Below are 21,504 nucleotides of genomic sequence, written 5' to 3'. Positions count from 1 at the left end.
GCAGAAAAAGGCAGGCTGTGCTCCAGAATGCACGGCCTGGAAGGGAGGTAGCTAGTTGGCTGTGAAAGCCCCACCAATAGCTAGTTTTTGGTCATCAATTCATGTATGAACCAGTGATTGAAAACCAGCACAGTAAAAAAGCTGAAACATAATATGGAAAGTGATCAATCACCCAGCATTTCTCAGCACACTTCTGGTGCAAAACAGCGCAAGGGCAGAGTCTTCTGTTCTTCAAAAAGATGAAAAGAGAAAATATGTGATGAACACATGAAGTCTGGGCTTTCATATGGAGGAGATGAGGGCCTGTCTTACTAATTACAAACATTTTGCTAATAGGAAGGGTACAATTTATGGAAATGGGCTGCCAAGGGATATGCCAGTGAAAAAGGTTGAACCATGAATCAAATCCACTTTTAAGGTGTCTGGTGTGTTAAGCCAGAAGCTCTGCATACAACATACAGCCCATAACACATAACTGGGAGTGTGCAATTCAATTCACAGCAGAGAGATGCAGCTGCATATATTTGCAGCCCTTTTTACTCAGCAGTAGATCCACTGCTTTCCATGGGTGTTATTCTGAAGTCATGGTGCACTGAACTATAGCCTGGGAAGAAGGGTCCCATCCTGGTGTTTCAAAAAACAGACCTGCTTTGCAAGCATTTGCCAAGCAGAACCAGGCTGTACCAGAAGGAAGGAAATTAAAAGGTTAACTTTGGCTGGAATTTTCCAGTTGCCGTAGAAACGATCTCTGCCCTGCCTGCCTGCCACTTGGTGCCTGTCTGTCTGCCCTTGAGAAACAAAACTGTTCAGAGTTGAAAGGCTTTGCCCTCTGATTGTCCCGGAGATAAGTCCAAGTGAGAACTGGAGCTTAATTACTTGGCAAAAATTTTAGGTACTATACATGAGTATCTATAGTATTTCCCTCTCTAAAAGGTGCTTTAAAACATGCCTACTATGCTCTTTAGGGGCCAGGGTAACAAAATGTAATTATGAAACACAAATTACAAGGCTGTATCCTTTCCTCAATACACACAGCTACAATGTTAAAAACACTGCTATTGGCTCGGATCCTACTAATTGCTTGCATTCACATTGCTGACCGGCTTATCTATCACCCATGACATTGCACTGGCAGCAATCATCAGTTCATAGCAACATGAATTACTTATCATATAGCAAACCTTCTTTTACTAAAAGAAGTCCACTGTGAAGTGATTTGATCGTAAAGTGAACCCACTGTAAAGGACGAGTTCACTGCTTATTCTCTGACTTTCAGACACCCCCAGGAACCATTTTCAAAACAATGGGAGTATGTCCAAAAGTCTAGCTATTACATTCAAATATATTTCAGGAATAGGTGAAACTATGTTAGCATTTCCATGCAAGAGATAATTTTATAATTAATCAATATCATCCCAACTTGCTGTTTTCAAATAAACAATTGTTAAGAAAAATAAACTCAATAATAATAATCACAATAAATTGTGATTCTACTGTACTTACACTTAAGTTGAAAAAAATTGGTTTGGGCTCATTGAGTTTAAAAGGATGATTAATAAAAGGATGTTCCTCCTCCTCTTCATCAGACACATGAGGTTTATTTATTATCACATCGTCTTGGCTTTGTGCAATCTTCTTGCATTTCTAATAACAATGAAACAAAACAAAATTTTGCTGTATACATGAAGACACAAGTATGAAACACAGAACTGGGCAGATAATTCTATATCTGATAATGATATCAGTCATGTAGACACTCTTGTCTGATCTTGGAAGCTAGGCAGGGTCAGGCCTGGTTAGTACTTGGATGGGAGACCGCCTGGGAATACCGGGTGCTGTAGGCTTATACCATAGTCTTTCGAGACTGAAGGTTGCCAACCAACCACCAGACACTGCCTGGCAACTAGACAGGTGGGCCCATATCTAAGGATTCTGCATCCACAGATCTGACTCAAGGCAGGTCCCCTGGACCCGTGCTGGCCCAGACTTGACCCAACCTGAGCCCTCCAGAGGCAACGGGAGCTCCGGTTGCCTCTGGAGAGCTTAAAGGGGCAAAAACAGATGATGTGATTATCCATGGTTTTCAGTATAAAAGGGGTGGCAAGAACTGATCTCCCACAGATACAGAGAACCCACCTGTCTTCAAAATCAGATCTGAAGCAAATTTCATTATAATCACATAGCTATGGTTCCAATATTACAGACAGTTCCAAGACAACCATCAACTCACCAGACATGAAAGAAATGAAATGAGATGACTTCCAATAAAGACTGTTTGAGGTTTGGTTTGCATCCAGCATAACTGGAAGTACAGGTGAGCTCTTTTTATCCGCAGGTTCAGAACCTGCAGCAAAAGACGGCAGCACCCGACCTCCTTGACGCGATCAGAAGCAACTTCCAGCTGTTTTCTGGAGGCTTTCTGAGTCCTAGTGAGGCCACATACAGCCTCTCTGGGTCTGAGATCACCTCCCTCCCAGAGATGTCAGGCACACTTCCAGTAAAACCAGAAGCGCCCTTCTGACACCTTTGGACATGAAAGGAAAACACTTCCAGTCACCTCTGGAGATCAGGTAAGAGCCCAGACCCACAGTTATCTGGGTTTCTGCATCTGCGGGGGTTCTGGGAAACCTGTAGCGATTTTAATACAGGTGGCACCTCGGTATCTGTGAGGGATCTATTCTCTGATCCCCTATTGATACAGAAAACTGTGGATAACCAAATCTGCAGTTTCTGTGCCTTTAAACCCTCCAAAGGCAACCAGAGCTGTGCTCTGGTCGCCTCCAGAGAGCTTTCTAAAGCCCACAGAGACAGCACGTAACCACTCGCAACCTCTGCAGGATTCAGAATGGTCCATACAGGCCAAAAAATGGGAAACACTCCCCAGACCTCAGAATGCCTTAAAAGGTATTAAAACATCACTTGGAAACCAGAAGTCACTTTTTTGCCTGTAAGGGCCATTCTGAAGCCAACAGAGGCCACAGGCGCCCGTGCATGGCCTCTGCGGGCTTCAGAAAGCCCTCCAGATGTGACTGGTCACCTTCAGAGGGTTCAGGTTCAGTCAAGTGTAGCTCAACGTGGGTCCAGGGGACCCACACTTGGCCAGATTCACGGATATAAAATCCGCAGATAAACAGGCTCAACCTGTACTCTCAACACATAATCTGAACAATGTCATAATAAGCTACATCCCATTCTACAGGAAAAGTAAACCATCCACTATTTCTAGAAAATCTTGCAATCTCCAAAAAGGTTTTTAAAAACTTGAATAAATCACTTTCATTGAGGCAAAAATAGCAACATTTTTCCACACAACTTTAATTTTGTATCTCTTACCTCAGTGAGTTCCATTATTGTCTCTTTTGCTGATTTCTGGACAACTTTCTCTTCCTTCTTTTCCGGAGCTAAAACAGGCATCAGGCTTGGTGGTAGAGGCACACCAGCCTTAGCACACATAGCGGCTGCATTTGCTTTGGCTATTTCAAGTAACTGTGCCTTGTCTACAAGAACATAAAGAATGTAATCATTACTTTGTATTATGTTGATACTCAGAGACCTTCTCAAAGAACTTGTACTTTGCTTCTAGTACATGGCACATAAATAGTCATGCTCATAGTTGCACAGAATTTAGTTGCACATAAGGCTCTTATGACCCTTCTCCAATAAAACATTTTTGAACTCCTAAACACATACTTTAACAAATGAAGAAAGATTCAGCTCCAGTTATTATAATTCAAATAATATTATAATTCAAATTCAGCCAATTCAAATAATTTCACAGTAGGAACCAATTTGTTCAGTCAGACAGGACAAAAATTCATAATAACAGTATCTCTTTAATTTCTGCTTCTTGACATAAGGAAGAGTTTCCCTGTATTCATGCAAGTAATCATGGGGAAACCAGAACTATTTTTAAGGTGCACAGATATACTAACAGAAGAAAAGATACAACTCAGGCATTTGCAAGTGGCCAAACATAAGCACTGCAATAACCTTGGGATAAAAGGACACATTTGAGCATAGTGGCAATGCCTCTTGATATCAGGATCATGCTTCTTTCATGTTTTCTTATATCAAAACATCACCTATATGGTGATATTGGTAAAATAAACATTTATTTAAATTTCACTGATTCTGTAATAATCTAAAAGCAGATAATATATCAACTAAAATTCCTAAATCATTTGACTATGCTAACATATATGTAAGAACTATACACAATAAAATGACTTTAAACTTGTATTTCCCAATATCCCATAGCACCATGCTTTAAAAACTTGACAGGGGTTACAAAAGCAAATATTGGCATGATATGGTGGTCTACTGTTCAATGAAAAATAAATCAAACATTCCTATGCCCTTGGTAGCATCTAAAGTAGTTCTTTGGATTCCAGCCAATGATTACTCATGTGTGGAGAAGAAATAGAACTCCTGTAACAACACCCTTCAATCTGGCCTCAGTTAAGACGTATTCAACTGTATCTTGGCTACTGACTGAGAATGCTTTGGGTCAACAGAAGGGTTTTAAGGTATAAACTTCATTGGTTGATACTGCTAACCCTTGCTCTTATGCTAGTGACAGTCATTCAGTCCCCAGAAGCAGGTGACCTGAACACAATCCATTACAAATGTTCAGCTCTTATGTTAGTCTGAAAAAATCGTAATCATTTTGGGGTACAGTTAATGATTCTATCTAAGACAGGGATTACTAAGAAAATCCCAAAATTGAAGATTTATAATTAGAGTACAAGAATTCTATATTTACAAAGAATAATGATGCGTAAAAGGAATTGTCTGAAATAAAGGTGTCAAGGCAAACTGAGAAACTGAGGATAAAATACATTCACGTTATCTATATGAAACATTGCTCAAGATTTATTACCCAAATCGGTTAGACGTTTTGGTGATCTGCTTGAAGATCTGGATCTTCGATGATCTGGTGATTTACTGGTGCTCCTCCTTCTACCTGTAGACCTTAGACGGGCAGGTGTTCGACTTCGGGATCGCAATCTGAGGGATACTCTGTAACTGTCTCTTGAATCTGACCTTCTTCTCCTCCTCTCAGTAGATCTGGAGCGGTTTCTCCGAGATCTCCTACGCCTGTCCCTTGATAAAGAGCGCTGTCTTGACAATGATCTTGATCTACTCCTCCTCCAGCGTCTTGAACATGATCGTGAACGAGTTCGAGACCGTGTACGAGAGCGATGTTCAGATTTTGATCTTGAGGTCCTCTTTCGTGTTAGTGATCGAGAACGATTCCGTCTAGAGCGTGATACTGTTCTATGTCTACGAGATTTGGGTTCTGGAGACTTAGAGCCTTTACTCCTTGATCTGCGCAACCTCTCTCTTTCTCTTGTTTTATCCAGAGATTTGGATCTGGACCTGGACTTGGACTTGTGATGTTCAGGCGATTTAGTGTGATTACATACAGGTGCTTCCAATGATTCAGTTCCTTCTATTTTTTCAAGAGAGTTTGATCTAGATTTAGAGAGCTTCTCTAAATCAGATTGTTTATCTGAAGAGTTTTTATCTTGTCTTCTTTCAGAGGATTTAGATCTGGATTTTGATTTAGATCTCTGGCGATCTAATGATTTAGATCTGTGTCTAGACGTGAGGGAAGTCTCTCCTTTTTCATCACATTTTGTTTTAGATTTCTGATCAGATGACTGGGATCGTTGCCTTTTTGACCTAGTCAAAGTCTCTATTTTTTCAACAGATTTGGACCTGGATTTGCGACTATCACTGGATCTAGACCGTTTTCTTTTTGTTTTTGCGGAACTTTCTATTTTATCAAGGGATTTGGATCTAGATTTCCGATTATCAGAAGAATGGGACTGTCTCCTTTTTGTCCTGACTGAAGTCTCTCTCTTATCAGGAGACCTAGATCTAGATTTTCGATGATCAAGGGACCTGGATCTCCTTTGCCTTGTCTTCACTGAAGTCTCTCTTTTGTCAACAGATTTGGACCTAGATCTGTGATTATCAGAGGATCTGGACCGCTTTCGCCTCGTCCTCACTGAAGTTTCCCTTTTGTCAACGGATCTAGATCTAGACTTCAGATCAGAGGACCTGGACCGTCTTCGCCTTGCCCTCACTGAACTATCTCCTTTATCAAGTGATCTGGATCTAGATTTGCGATTATCAGAAGACCGGGATCGCTTTCGCCTTGTCCTCACTGAAGTTTCCCGTTTGTCAGCTGATCTAGATCTAGATTTTCGATTATCAGAGGACCTGGACCGCCTTCGCCTTGCTCTGACTGAAGTCTCTCTTTTGTCAACAGATTTAGATCTAGATTTGCGATTATCAAGGGACCTGGATCTCTTCCGCCTTGTCCGCACTGAGGTCTCCCTTTTGTCAACAGATTTGGACCTAGATCTGCGATTATCAGAGGACCTGGATCGCCTTCGCCTTGTCCTTACGGAAGACTCTTTGACAACTGATCTGGATCTAGATTTGCGCTTATCTAGAGATCTGGACCGTTTTCGCCTAGACCTCAATGAAGTGTCTCTCTTATCATCAACTGATCTGGATCTAGATTTATGATGATCAGAGGATCTTGACCGCCTTCGCCTTGTTCTTATTGAAGATTCCCGTCTGTCGAAAGACTTAGATCTAGATTTGCAATTATCTGAGGTCCTAGATCTCCTTCTCCTCCTTCTTGCTGAAGTATCTCGTTTGTCAACTGATCTGGATCTATCAGATGACCTGGACCTCTTTCGTCTTGTCCTCACTGCTGTGTCTCTTTTGTCAGCGGACTGTGATCTAGACTTGCGGTGATCAGAAGATCTGGACCGTCTCCGCCTTGATCTTGTCAAAGTCTCCCTTCTGTCAACTGATTTGGACCTAGATTTGCGTTTCTCAGAGGATCGAGACAGTCTCCGCTTTCTTCTGGCTGATTCTCTTTTGTCAACTGATCTAGATCTAGACTTATGATGATCAGAAGATCTGGACCTTCTCCATCTTGACCTTATCTTTTCAACAGATCTAGATCTAGACTTCGGGTGATCAGAAGTTCGTGACCGTCTCCGTCTAGATCTTAAAGAAGACTCTTTGCTATCTTTCTTGTCCACAGATTTTGATCTAGATTTATGGCGTGAGGAAGAATGTTTTTTCCTTGAATCAGAATCATCCCTACTTCTAGAACGTCCTCTTCTTGATGTAATCCTTCTAGAGGTGGAACGTGATCTAGATTTTTTTTTACGTTTTTTTGATTTAGAAGGAGATTTTGATCTACTCTTTTTTGCTCTTTTGCCACTCTTACTCTTATCTTTACTTTTGCTGCTTATTTTTTCACTTTTCTTGTCTTTTAAAATGCTCCCTTCATTTTTCTCCTTTATATCTGAAATCTGAGCAGCTTTCAAGTCTTGATCCTTCATTGAAACCTGTGCTGTTGCTTCCAGATCCTTCTCCTTTGCTGTGTGCACTGATTCAAGAGATACTTCTGAGCCTTTCACCTTTTCTGCCATGCATACAGGCTCCACTGCAACTTCTGAATCTTTCAACTCCGTAGTAAGTTGCTGATTTGCTTCCAAGTTGTCTTCCGCTCCTGTGCACACAGGTTTCAGAGTCGCCTTCAAAACCTGCTCCTCCAAAGAGACCTGTGGAGTTCCATCCAAATCTTTTTCCTCTACCATGCGCAAAGGTTTTAAAATTGCTTCTGAATCTTTCACTTTGGAAGTGATTTTTGGAATCATTTCTGAAGTCTTAGTTTGTGCCAGGACATCACATTCTGGAGTTGATTCTAGATTTTTCATCTCTGCCATATATATACATTTGGAGTTCTGCTCCAAAACATTAACATCCTTTCCATTCTTATATTCAAGAGGTGCTTCAGAGTCTTTTGCTTTCACAGCATGGGAAGATTCCACAGCTACTTCAGGGGTTTTTTCTTCAGAAACACTCACAGAAGGTAAATTTCTTTCTAAGTCATGTTTCTCCAAAGCTACTGTAGATTTTGGAATTCCCTCAAGATCAAGTCCCTCTTCTTTGCCTGCAGACAATTGAGCAACTTGCAGGACATTTATTTCTCCAATAGACCCACATTTAGGAGTTGCTTGAAAGTCTTTTACTTCTTTCGAGTGCAAAGATTCTATAGCCTGTGTAGATTTTACAAATGACTCTGTCAAATCTACTGTACCAATAAATCCTGAATTTGCTTCTGAATTGTTGGAATCTACACCGTGTGTCATATCAGCAGTAGGTTCAGGGTACGTTATAGAACAGCCTGGTTCCCCATCTTCATATGTGCCCATTATATCTGAAATCTGTGTACATTCCAATGTTTCTAAACATTTTTCTTCAAAATGCAGCTGTAATTTTAATTGCTTTTCAGAATCTTTTGCTGATTTTGCAACTGCAGATGGTGTAACAACTTCCAAGTCTTTTACTTCTGAAATACTTGAAAACTGTGGGGCAGTTTCTGAAACATCTAGCACTTCTTCAAGCATGACACTTTCTTCAAAATCTCTTACCTCCACAGTGCTCAAAGATTGTGGAGATTTCATGCCTTTTATTTCTTGAGTATCTTTAGATTTTGCAATAGTTTCCAGATCTTCCACATTTTCTACCTCTGGCATTGTTTCTGAAACTTTTACCAACCCACCTTCAGATACTGAAGCAGCACTGTAGCTATAGGCCTCCAGCACATATTCTGTTTCTGATGACCGTGTCTCTGTAGTTGCACCAGAAAACTGAAAAACTTCTAGGTATGTTGGAGCAGTTTTTAATTCTAGAATTTCTTCAGAGCCAGAAACTTCTAAGACACGGACTGATTCTGAAGACTTTGATGCGTTTAGATGTGTTCCAGAGGCTACTGGATCTTGTACTTCTAATACTGTACTATAATTTAGTGCTCTTCCTAAATCTTTTGTCTCTACATTAGATGGAGCCTCTACAGCATCAGCTGAATCTCTTGACTTGAATTCACACAGAGATTGTGAAATTGTTTCAAGCTGCAGAGTTTTTTCCCCTGTATCTGAAAAGCTGGAACTTGCTCCTGAATCTTTGATTTCCATCAGAACCACAGTGGTGTCACAATCCTCTCTCTCCAAAACATTCTCCGACTGACAAACTGATTCAGAGTATTTTACTACTGATTGCACATCCTGTTTTACATCAGTTCCAGAACTCTTTTTGACCATATTGTCTGCAGCTGCCAGAACATCTGAAATGTGCGTACTTACAATTGGTATGCATCTTTGAAATGTTTGTAAACCACTTGCAGCCACTTCATGAGCAGATTCTGTGTATGCATTATTTAACTCCTCTTTGATAAAATAATCAAGATTTGTTTCCAAATTCTGACTTGCTTCTTTCACACCTGTTATGCAAGCAGGTTCAAATGCTTCTTCTAATATGTCCATAGAATCTGTTGATGCTTTTAAGTTTTTTACTATGGTTTTAATGGCTTTTGTTTCTTTATTTGCAACTGCAAGGTCAGAGGAAGGTGTTGCTATTGAATCCATCATCTCTACTGCAATGGTTGGAACCATTTCTGATGTTTTTACCACTTCCAATTCTTCACATTCTGGAGATACTTCCAAATTTTCAATATTGATAACACATATAGTTTCTGAATTGGCTTCTAAATCTGTAAATGTCAATGCACTTCTGAGTGCTGCATCTGACACTTGAAGCACTGGTGTACACTGTGGTTCTAGAGGCATTTCAATTTTCTTGGAAGAATCTGAAGTAATTTCCAAGATCTTTGATGCTACTACTGATTCATATTCTGGAAGGTCTCCAATTTCTACCCCTTCCCTGAGAGTAGTTTCTGATTCAATTTCTATCCCTTTTAAGGCTAAGAACTTGGATCCTAAAAGTGACTTTGAATCTTTCGCTTCTATCATATACAAAGATTTTAGGACATTCTCTGAATTTGTTTTTGCCATGTATGAAGATTCTGCACCATGTTCTAAATTCACTGCCTTGTTAGCCTCATCAGATTCTGGAACTATAATCAGATCTCTCTGAGATGCATACAGAGATTCTGGAGCTGCTGCTGATCCTGTTGTTTCTGTTCTGTCTTTCAATTTCTGTTTCTTTTCCAGATTACCTAATTCACCTGAAAACAGAAATTCTGTACTTGTTTCTGGGTATTTATCTTCCAAGCCATAACGGGAATCTAAAATTACTTCTGTGTCTTTGGTCTTTATAGTCTGAAAAGGTGCTGAAACAGGTTCAAAATCCTTTGCAGTATTCACAGATGTGGAAGCCTCTTGGTCATCAACAGATCCTGAGGGTTCGAATACAAAGGTTTCCTTTGAACTGCCTATATCCAAGACAGCTTTAAAACCTACAGTTTCTTTTAACTTTTGTATTGCTGCTATGCCCCCCAATTCTGGAGTTGTTTCTGAACTTACTACATCCTTCTCTTCCAAAGATTTCGAAATTAATAACAGGCTTTCAGTTTTGGCAGATGGCTCGTTTTCTGCCATTTTCTGGCATTCTGGTAAAATTTTGAAACCAACAGCTTCAGCACCATTCTGATCCTTCTCCATATATTCAATAGAAGCCTTTTCTACTCCAGTTACAGAATGAGAAACAGTTTCATTGTTCTTCCTCTTAGCCATAGCTTCAGATGCTACAAGTGACTGAAAACATTTCATAGCCGGCATTTCCAAATTTTTCACTTCTCTGTGCAGAGATTTTAATTTTTTTTCTAAATCATTCAACTTAATCATTGCTTCCGATTCTACAGGTTTTAAGTCTTTGATTTCCTTAACACGTAGTTCTTCTGAACTGTTTGCATCCACCACAGGAAACAATTCTGGAATTGATTCTGAAGTTTTTGACTCCATTATAGCCTCAGGTTCAGTATCAGGTTCTAGACTGTGTTCTGAATAGTTTGCAAATATCATATGCAGTGACTCTGAAGCAGCATCTGAATCTCTCTCTTCTTCAAGCACTAGACTAGTTTCTGAATCTATTCTCTGTGCCACTGCATCACACTGCAAAACATCATCCATGTTTTTTATTTCCTTCACATATTGAGATTCAGAGATACTTGCTACATTTTTCACAATCAGTAAGGATTCTGGAACTTTTTCCAACTCCTTCAGTTTTACTAAAGTTTCACTTTCTATATCTGCTTCACCTGCATATTTTGAAATTTTCAAATATTGTGTCTTCAATATACCTGGTGATTCCAGAGTTGTTTTTATCTCAGGAGCTGTTCCAGATCTTGAAAAGCTTTCAGAAGTTTTCAACTTAGCCACTGTCTCCGAATCTTTAGCAATTACACAACCTTCCCTCTCTTCCACCACAGTTTGTAATGGTGTTTCTAAATAACTCACTAGCACGTCTCTCTCAAATTTTGGAGAACTAACTAGATTCCTCACATCCACCATTCTAAGAGACTCTGGAACAGTCTTCCAATTTTCTGGTTCACGTACAGATTTTGCTTTTAAGGATTTTGTATTCATTTCCTCAAGTTCTGAAGTGGATCCCAAATTCTTCACTTCTGCTGTTGGTTCTGAGAGAGGTTCTCCTGCATCCATTGTGCTCAAAATAATCAATTCTGTTTTTTCTAAATCTTTCACATCTGCTGCAATTTTGAGAGGATCTGAATATTTTTCTGACTCTTTCAACTCCACTGTTATTGCAGAGGCTTGACTCTCTTTTAATTCTCTCACGTTTGTCTCAGCATCAAGAGTTGCTCCTGTACGTTTACGTGCATCAGATTCTGTAATTCTTTTCAAAACTTTTGGCTGATGCTTATGTCCTAGAGTTGGTTCAAAATCATTTTCATTGACTACATGCAAGGATTCTGAAGTCTCTTCCAAAAGTTTCTTTTCTGCTCTTGCATCACTCTGTAGATTTTTCTCCAAACCTGTTACAATTACAGTTCTGTCTTTCTCTGAAGAAAGAGCTTTCATATCTATAAATGTATCCTGTTTTGGACTTCTTTCAGAAGCTTTCACCTTTGCTGTGTTCAAAAATTCTGAAGTTGCTTCAAAATCTTTCCCTACCACCATTGCCAAAAATCCCAAAGTTGTCACTGAATCTTTGGATTCTGCAGCTGTCTCCAAGGGGGGTTTCATGAATTTACAGTCTGTCTTATCAACCAAAATTGGTACTGAGTGTTGCATGGTTTCAGGATGTAAAGATTCCAGGTTTCTGGATGCATTCAAATCTGCTGTCTCCACTGTGTCAGGTTCCAAACTGGTTCCCAAATCTTCTACCTCAAGTCCTGTAGAGTCTGGGCTGTTTTCAGGGACAGTCACTTTTTCTTCTGCTTTTGACACTAAGCTAGCCTCAGGTTGCTTTATTTCTTTTGTACTAGCCACTTCATCTCTGTCCATACAAACACCACTTTCAGCATCAGCAATGTTTAAAGATTCATCCTCTACACATGGATGCACAGTCAGATCTGTATGCTGTTCATTTTCTTTTTCATTAGTAAGTTTTATTTCACTGAGCTCCTGTATATTGATTAAAACAGAATCTTCTTCTGATGTATCCAGTTTGCTGTTATCGGAACTGAATGCATCACGTGAATTTGACATGGTTGAGTTTAGATTTTCATATAAATTTTTTTCCACAAACCACTCAGAAGCCTGTTTCGAGGGAGATCCTATATCAACATCTTCTGAGCTCAAAAAGGAATTCAAATTTTCTGCCTTTGAATCAGGAACAGACTGTAGATCTTCAGATCCTTTATGTTGGTCATTTAATTTTGATTCCTTTGACTGCTTTTTATATTTTTTCTCCTTTTTTCTTTTCTTCTTCTTTTTCTTATCTTTGTGTTTCTTATCCTTTTTAGACTTTTTTCTTGGAACTTCCTCTTCCACTTCATCAGACAAGCCTCTTTTAGTAGAGTGAGATTTACTTCTTGCTGTATCTTCTCCATCATCTAAAGACATAACATTTTTGTTAAGAAATGTAAAACATAAAACTGCAAATATGTTCACATCGCTATGCAAAGGTTACATTTTACAAGGCTAAATGCATTTTTACTGGAATCATTGCCAAATTACCTAACATGTATAAGTTTTGTGTTATAACAATGTACATATACAATTCCTGTATTGTTCACTTTGGCCTTGAACCTGAGACATACATGTGTGGTTGTATTCAGAATCCTAACACTCTAAACAGATTATTAACATTGGCAAAACTGATAATATGAACAATTTCCCCAGGGCTATGCACATAATTTTGATTCAGTGGAGGGAACACAAGTTAGATGTCATTAGCAATCCAATGCTAGGAACTGCACGTATAGTTCCTGATTCAGCAGAGAATCTGCATGCAAAACTGCTTGCATCAGCAGGCCTCCACAATTTTAGCAGCAATCATTGCCATGGCAAGTGGGCTAGCAGCCAAGTGCCATGTTTTCTCTCCTGTTAGGCAGCAGGAGAAACACAGGGAGGGAATTGCTGTGGCCATGGCACCTTGCAAGCATGGCCCAAAGATCAGTCCCATGCTTCCCTTCCCTGTTTCACAGCAAGAGAAGAAAGCATGCTGAAGGAGGACATTGTCTAAGGACTCTGGATGCCTTAGAAAAGAATAGCCAAATCACCGAACACTGCACTTTCCTTTTCTGAGTCACAATTGTCTAGACATCTGGGAAAGCTATCATTGGTCGTTCTTGGTCAAGCTGTCCAAGGGCACCTCAGCTAAGTGTGGCCAAAAATCCCCTTGTGCTTCCCTCTCCTAATCTACAGCAAGAGAGGTAGAAGGGGAAGAGGGGGCTGCCTGGGAGGCAATCACAATGGAGGGCTGGTGAGAAAACTACCTAATGATTGTGGAATGCTGTGTATTTGCATATCACCCTCAGTGGATTGGCGTGTTAATCTATTTTATAAACAACTCCAAAAGGTTCAAAATGAGAGCCAATTAGAGGCTGAAACTGAACTACACAAAACTGATCATGAGCATGTAAACTTTTATTTTCATTAATTAATCTGATACTCATACATATACCAGAATAAAGTATATAGAACAATTTCAGTTATGGCACAGATGTCTACCTGCGTCCCTTAGGACAATCATATATAAATTATGGCCCAATCCTGACTAAGCAGCATGCCAGCGGAATGTAAGTGGGATCAGCAACACCAATGTGTGCTGAATCCTATCGTCCTTCTCAGGGCTGATCCGCGAATATGGAACAACTCAGAATTGCATGAGCAATATCACCGGCAGAGGTCTGAGGTGACCCACTGCAACTGCTGGGGCTTACCCTTGGGCAAGTGCCTTCTAGTTGAGTCCAAGAGATCTTCTGAGGCATGGGGAGGTCACATGTGACTTCCTCACACCTCAGAAGGGTTTCCTGGACACTTCTGAAAAGCACTTGTAGTATATGGGTGCACCCCCCCCCGGGGGAGCTCATTATTCGTGGAATTTGGTATCCATGGGCGTCCTGGAACAGATCCCCCAGATACTGAGGACCCACCACCAGCAAATTTTACACATTGCAGCAATTGATTCCCCCAAATAGCAAACATGTCAGATTAATTTATTTTTTCAAAGCAAGAACTAACTCTTTGAAAAATATAATTGCAATACTAACCAAAGAGATGACAAATACTATTTAAAGTAATTTGTCTTTTTAAACAGTTTAAAATTCAGAGCAAACATTTAGAAAAAAAATCATACATAAAGCTTAAAATATTTTTCATTTACCTGGTTTATACTGTGATTCTGCACCCAAGACTTCTGATAATACTTGTTCTATCTTCTGCACTAGTGGATCATTCTGAAGGTTTCCAATAGTTGCAATTATATCATCTGAAGGGCTTACTTGCTCAGATGAGTTTATTTCACCATTCTGTTGAGCACCTATCTTTCCACTAGTAAAAAAAAAAACATGCAAAGAAGACATACGTTAAAAACAAAAGTGCACTGGGTTCCATCCCAAGCCCTTATTCCGTCTGGGGAAGAAACTCAGTTTGAGGAAAAAGACAATTTTTGCCTATCTCCCTTTTCCACTGTAGCTCCTGAAAGTATATCCTTGAGGACTGAGGAATCTTCTAAGAGCAGATTTTGCGGTGACATAAGAGGTTGCAGAGGGAAGACTAATGAGAACCACACCTACTCTTGTGCAAATGGAGCTTCTAGAATGATGATTTATACAGTTAAAACTCCAACACGCAACAGAAAAAGAGAGAGCACAAAACTAACAGAATTTGTGAAATCCCAAAAAATCCCTAACTTGAATAACACGTTTCTTATTTTAATGCAATTAATACTTCCATTGTTGGTCATTTTTATATTTTCCTATTTTTTAATTGTACATTTTCCATTTAGCTACCATATTTTATTGTTTTGATCAAAAACTTTAGTTCATGTAAAAAAAATAATTTGCTAATCGCATAAAGTATCAAATTCTAATGACTACAGAAACTAAGAAACATTATAAATCAGAGTTCTATTTATAGAACAAAAGTATGTTAGAATATAAACATTGGAATCTTATCCTCTAATAAGTATTGGAATGAACAGTTTCATCTATAAAGTTGTCCAGCATTTCCGTTTATGACCACAGAAGGATCATGAACATAATTGACTATCTCATACATGCAGATATGAAAAAGACAGGAATAAGGGATGAGAACAAGAGACTGGATTCAATTGTATGCCATTTTTGTTGTGGACATTTGCCGTAGCCCACTACAGCCTCACAGCCCATGGGCAGATGGGTACAGAAAGAGGTACACAAGTATTCTGGGATACCCTTTTAACAGCCAAACTGGTTAATTTCACTGCCACCATAAAGGAGTCCACAAAACTGGGGTAAAATTAGGGTGACCTTTCTCACCCCACTTTCTACCTAGGATAAGCCCAGAAGTTCATTGCTAAAAGAGCAATCCAGGGAACCAACTGACCTGGCCAACCAAGACTCTGTATAGCAAGACATGGCTAGTGAAAGCCCTAACTGGTTACCAAGCATGAGGGAAAATGATGCTTTGCTCTGGAAAAGGTCTGAAAAATTACTTTTAAAAATAACAAGAGTTTATGTTTATACTGTTTAAAAAGGCAATGACCAAAAGGGGTAAAATGGAAATGGTATGAACAGAACAATTGGAGAGAAATAAGCCTTCTAGTTAGAGGCAAAATCTAGAAACTCTGGCATAATTTATCTAGACGTAAAGTCCAACCTGAAGACAGTCATTTCAAGGCAATGTCCTTCTTCACTCCAAGGCAAGTCAAAGGGATAGACAGCAATACACAGGTTAAACTTTTCTCAGAAATAGAACAAACACACCTAAGATTCAAACTGTTGATTCAAAGGAAAACACCTAATTCATGAACCAACCACTCTGATTAGTCAACCAACAGGCAGGAAACCTGGGATGAGCTCTTGGATCACCCCTTTGCCAAGGCAGTTGGACTTCATGATGCTCCTACTTAACCCTTGACTCCTTTGTTTTCACCTTGCCAGATCCAGAATTTCTAGTGTTCACTATATTCTAGCTAAGAGATTTTCTGCATATGTGCAGGTGACAGAGGCCTGAACATTAGAGATGAACTATCCTGATTCAACACAGCCAGCACCACTTTACCCACATAATGGAGTTTTCTATTTGAGTGAAGAAATCCCCATCTTGTGCAGTCTTTATATTTGAAGTTTATTCATAATTTAATTGATAATGAAAGATAAATGTTGAATTTTATAACAAGTAAACATCAACATTGTTTAGGTAATAGAGTATGAAAATGAACTGATTTATGTAAAACTGTGAAAAATCTCCTGGATCCACAGCTGCCCCTGGATGGCCTAGTGGAATTTGTGGCAAATGGGGTTTATGCCCAATTTCAGCTGGTGTGTCAGCTTAGACTGTATCTGAGTCAATCGGATGCAGCTACGATAATCCATGTCCTAGTGCAGTGTTTCTCAAACTGTTTCTCAGGACCCAATTTCTGGTGGGTCCAGAGCCTCCAATGAAAACATGTGATGGAAAGATCAGATAAGTAATTGCTTCAAGCCCCAAGGATATCAAAAATAAGATAACTGCTAAATGCCCTTTAAACAGCTGAGCTCCTACAGTTTGCAAGGAAATGAGCTCCTGCCATTTGCAAGACTGTGTAAATATAGGGAGATAAATGTTTGAGCATCTTTTTTCTGGTGTGTTTTTTACCCAAGTTCATCAACAACAGATCATGGGAGCAGATGAAGGCTAGGTCACATAAGCCGGCCTTGAGGCTATTCATTAGGGCTGCATCATTACAAGAAATGGATTGAGTTTTTTGCAAGTAAGCAAATAAATATTACTCATAAATTTTTAAAAATATTATTTATTCAAGATAATCTTTTTTAAAAGTCTTGTAGAGCTAGGTGACTTTAAAAATGGGTCCTGGTGATAAAAAGTTTGGGAACCATTCTCCTAGTGACATCTCATTTGGATGACTGTAATACACCCTGTGAGGGGCTATCCTTGGAGATGGTCTGGAAGCTGCAAGCAGTGCAGAATGCAGCAGTCCAGCTGGTGCATTGAGCTTGCCATGTCATCACTCCAGCAACTACAGTTGCTGTCCATTCCATTCTGAGTCCAGTTCAAGGTGTTGGTGATGATATTTAAATCAGAATACCTCAAGGACCACCTAACCCCACATCTGATGCTGGCCTCAGAATGGGCATTTTTAGCAAAAAAAAAAAAAATGCAACTTTCAGTTTCCGGAGAGAAACTGGAAGTAATTTTTTTTGTCCATATAAGCCATTCTGAGGCCCGGGGAAGCCTTCCAGAGGCTTAAAGGTGTTGAAACTACAGATTTCATTATCTCAAGTTTTCTGTGTCGGGGTGTGCGTGCGTGCGTGCGTCTAAGAACGGATCCCCCATAGCGAGGTCGCACCTATATAGCCAAAACTACCTTAAACCCCAAAAATATGTACTATCTCTTAAAAAATTAAAATCACATCTTAAGAGACATTGCAGGAACTGAGACAACTAAGGGAACAGCAGATTCATTCTCCAATCTCACACTCACTTAAGGGAATATACATACATTCAGTGACTGGAACGGCAGGCAGAATCAACCACACAATTTAAACTGTTATTTTTCTCTGTGTTTTTTGGGGGGGGAGGCAGGAAGCATACGTACTTGAATTCACGCATCTAAGGTTGCATCATACATTCATTTGACTGTACTTTGTTTACAGTACGTATATATACAGGCTAACATGGCAGTGATCTCAATATGTAGACATTAAAGAATATTTACTGCACTTTACTCATTAGGTCTAACTTCACAAAAAGAAACACAGCATTTAACATTTCATGAGCATTAGAATGTGATGGTTTATGTGATGACCAAGTTCTGCTGATACTCCTTGCTGATCTGTTGTGTGTATATCTGATATACCTCAGGTGTCACTGCATCCCCCTTCCTTTCATACTGAATTAAAATGAAATTTCTCACCACTCCCTCCCCCAAACTATCCAAATCCTTTGCGTTTTGGATGTAAATTTTAAATCTTTCACAACCAGACAATAATAACTATAAACTTACTTAAGACATATCGGTAATTCTATCTAAGACTAAACTGTAAACTTATCATACAAGCAGCACAATGCTTTCCAAGACATCTGCGCTCTAAAATAAATCACTGAGAACACTGAGCAATATTAATAAGTTGTTTAATACATACATAAGCTAACAATTCATGTGCAATTAAAGAAAACATTTTATTTAGATGTAAATTAATAAATACACACAGACGAAAAAAACAATACCCATCTAGACTTTTGGACTTGCATCCACAGAAAGGTGCTTCTAATCAGCCAGCTTCCATTACATTCCTGTTGCTTTACATTTTATTCACTGGCGACAGCCACTGAATTAATAACTGTAACTCAGTGGTTTTCAATCTTTTACAGCAGTGTTTTTCAAACTGTGGGTCAGGACCCACTAGGTGTGTCACAAGCCAATTTCAGGTGGGTCCCCATTCATTTCAATATTTTATTTTTAATCTATTAGACTTGATGTGACCATGGTATGTGACTGCATTAGGGGAAATGTTATAAATTTGTTCTTTTAACAGACTGCTATGTATATGCTTTTAACAATGCTAGTCAATGGAACTTACTCCTGGGTAACTTGGGTAGGATTGCAGCCTAGGATTGTTAAAAATTTTCCTGCTTGATGATGTCATTTCTGGTGGGTCCTGGCAGATTCTCATTCTAAAGAGTGGGTGCTAAAAGTTCTAAAGAGTGGGTGCTAAAAGTTTGAGAACCACTGTTTTAGGGAAATTTACTTCCTCTTTGTGAGGTTAGGGGTTTGCTAAGGGGGTACTTTCACTGGGTAGGGCTGCTGGAGGCGCAGGGAGCCCCGTGCAGCCTTCTGCCGAGCTCCCTGATGCTCGGAATGCTGTGAAATAAGCGAGTGCAAAGCAGTGTTTGCATCTCAACCAGAAGCGCTTTGCGCTCACTTATTTCACAATGTTCCAAGCATCAGGGAGCCCGGAGCCTCCAGCAGCCCTATCTGAGTGAAAGTAAGTGAAAGCACACACCCCTTCGCCCCACCCCCTTGTGATCCTTAGAGGGATGGAGGACTCTTTACACAAACTGGTGGGTCGCGACCCACCTGTTTGAGAACCACTGCTTTAACGTTACCTATCTGAGATAGTTTCTCTGAAACACGACGTTTACTCACATACTAGGGTGCGTACGTACAGACGCCTGCACAGGCACGCGTGTTCTCACGCACACGTGCTCGCTTTGAAAGTAAATACGAGGACCGCGATCGCAGTCACTGCTTTACGCAAATCAAGCGCACCGCGGGAGTCACTTCACACGTGTACAGACGAAGTCCACGCGGGGGCGACGTGCCTGGGAAGCGGCGACTGTGAGGGCTGCGGGGATGGGGGGCCTCAACGGGCCGTGCCCTGAAGCAGCGAAGGCTCCTTCACTGCTAGGCTTCAGCTCCTGGACGCCTCAGAGGCTCAAGGCCGCCTGCGCTTCCCCCCCCCCGCCTCGGCCACCGCGTGGACTCCCTGCCCACAACCGGCGAGCCCCCAGTCCTCCCTCTGCTCGCTCGCCCGCCGCCCCGCCCCCAGGCCTCTCGCCGCCGCCCCGCCCCCACTACGCCCGGTACCCGCCTGGCCCAACCGCCGCCCCTTCCGCGCGCGCCAGCCGGGCCTGCCCACCGCCCCTTACCCGCCGTACTGCTGCTCCTGGATCTCCCGAAACTTGGTGACCACGTAGGACCGAAAGATCTGCTCGATGTTAGTCGCCATGACAGCCTCGCGTAGCGCTCAACGCTCGCCCACCCCCCGCCTCACTGCCGCCCTCCGAGGCGCAGATTTGCCTGCGCTCTACGCTGCAACACCGGAAGCGGACACACTCGGCTCCCTCCCCCCGCTTCCTTTATGCTCTCGGGGCGCCGATTGGCCGCTTCCTCAAGGGTGGGAGGGATCTGAGGAGCCGCACTGGGAATGGCCGCTCTGCCACTGGTGTCGACCATAGAGTTCAACGGTGCTCCTCCCCCACCTCCCCGAGGCGATGCAGGCCTTCCTCAAAATGGCGGACGCTCCTCGCCAAGTAGAGGCTGGCACCAGTGGCGATGCGCTGGAAAACTCTCGCGTCTGAAGGGGGACACAGTCACAGTGGAACGGGACTCGTGTCCTCGGCAGCTCCAGACCTCAGCCGCTTTCCTTCGCGGAAAGGCCTCGGAGTCCCGTCCCCCCCCCCGGCACGGCGGCCATGTTGTTGTTGCCGCACACTGAGGCGACGCGCGCGCGCGCTCCCGCTCACAGCTCCCTCAGCCGGGGGGGGGGGGTGGTCCTCGTGCAACGTGACCGAGACAGGAACCTCACCCCGAGGAGAGGCTGCAGCGGTTGGGCTCTTCAGTCTAGAACAGGCGCCTGAGGGGGCACGATAGAGACTCGCACAATTATGCAGAGGGTGAATAGAAACACTCTTCCCCCTCCTGCAAAACCAGAACCAGCGGATGTTCGCTCATACTGCGTGTCTGTGGAACTCCTTGCCACAGGATGTGATGATAGATAGAGTGGATAAAGGGATGCCCTTTTCCCTCTCACACAGCACCAGAACCAGGGGACAACCACTCAGACTGAGTGTCTGTGGAACTCCCTGCCACAGGGTGTGGTGATAGAGTGGACAGAGGGCATCCTTTTCCCCCTCATGCAACACACCAGAACCAGGGGACGTCCGCTCAGATTCAGTGTCTGTGGAGCTCCTTGCCACAGGATGTGATGGATAGAGGGATGACCTTTTCCCTCTCATACAGCACCAGAACCAGGGGACAACCACTCAGACTGAACGTCTGTGGAATTCCTTGCCACAGGATGAGATAGATAGAGTGGAGAGAGGGATGCCCTTTTCGCTCTCACATAGCACCACAACCAGGGGATGTCCACTCAGACTGAATGTCTGTGGAACTTCTTGCCACAGGATGTGATAGCGTAGCTAGGGGTGCTCCTTTCTCACACAGCACCAGAGCCAGGGGATGTCGGCTCAGACTGAGTGTCTGTGGAAGTCCTTGCCACAAGATGTGGTGATGGCGTGTGACCTGGATGCCTTAAAAAGGGGATTGGACAGACTT

At 41.6% G+C, this 21,504-nt stretch overlaps 1 protein-coding gene across 1 annotated transcript in view; it reads right to left on the bottom strand.

Annotated features, from left to right (window-relative positions):
* SON (SON DNA and RNA binding protein) overlaps window positions 1-20,405 on the bottom strand; it is a 42,926-nt gene extending 22,521 nt beyond the window's left edge. Inside the window, exons 1-5 of the mRNA XM_066622509.1 lie at window positions 20,097-20,405; window positions 14,626-14,792; window positions 4,880-12,850; window positions 3,334-3,497; window positions 1,504-1,644 (exon numbers count right to left, since the gene is read on the bottom strand). Of these exons, the coding sequence (XP_066478606.1) occupies window positions 1,504-1,644; window positions 3,334-3,497; window positions 4,880-12,850; window positions 14,626-14,792; window positions 20,097-20,176 (8,523 nt within the window). The 5' untranslated portion in view covers window positions 20,177-20,405. The remainder of the gene's footprint in view (window positions 1-1,503; window positions 1,645-3,333; window positions 3,498-4,879; window positions 12,851-14,625; window positions 14,793-20,096) is intronic.
* Window positions 20,406-21,504: the final 1,099 nt, after the last annotated feature.

This window comes from Tiliqua scincoides, chromosome 3 (genome assembly GCF_035046505.1).
Source record: "Tiliqua scincoides isolate rTilSci1 chromosome 3, rTilSci1.hap2, whole genome shotgun sequence".
Taxonomy (NCBI): domain Eukaryota; kingdom Metazoa; phylum Chordata; class Lepidosauria; order Squamata; family Scincidae; genus Tiliqua; species Tiliqua scincoides.
The sequence above is the reverse complement of the archived record's forward strand: the minus strand, read 5'-3'. Positions and strand labels throughout refer to the sequence as shown.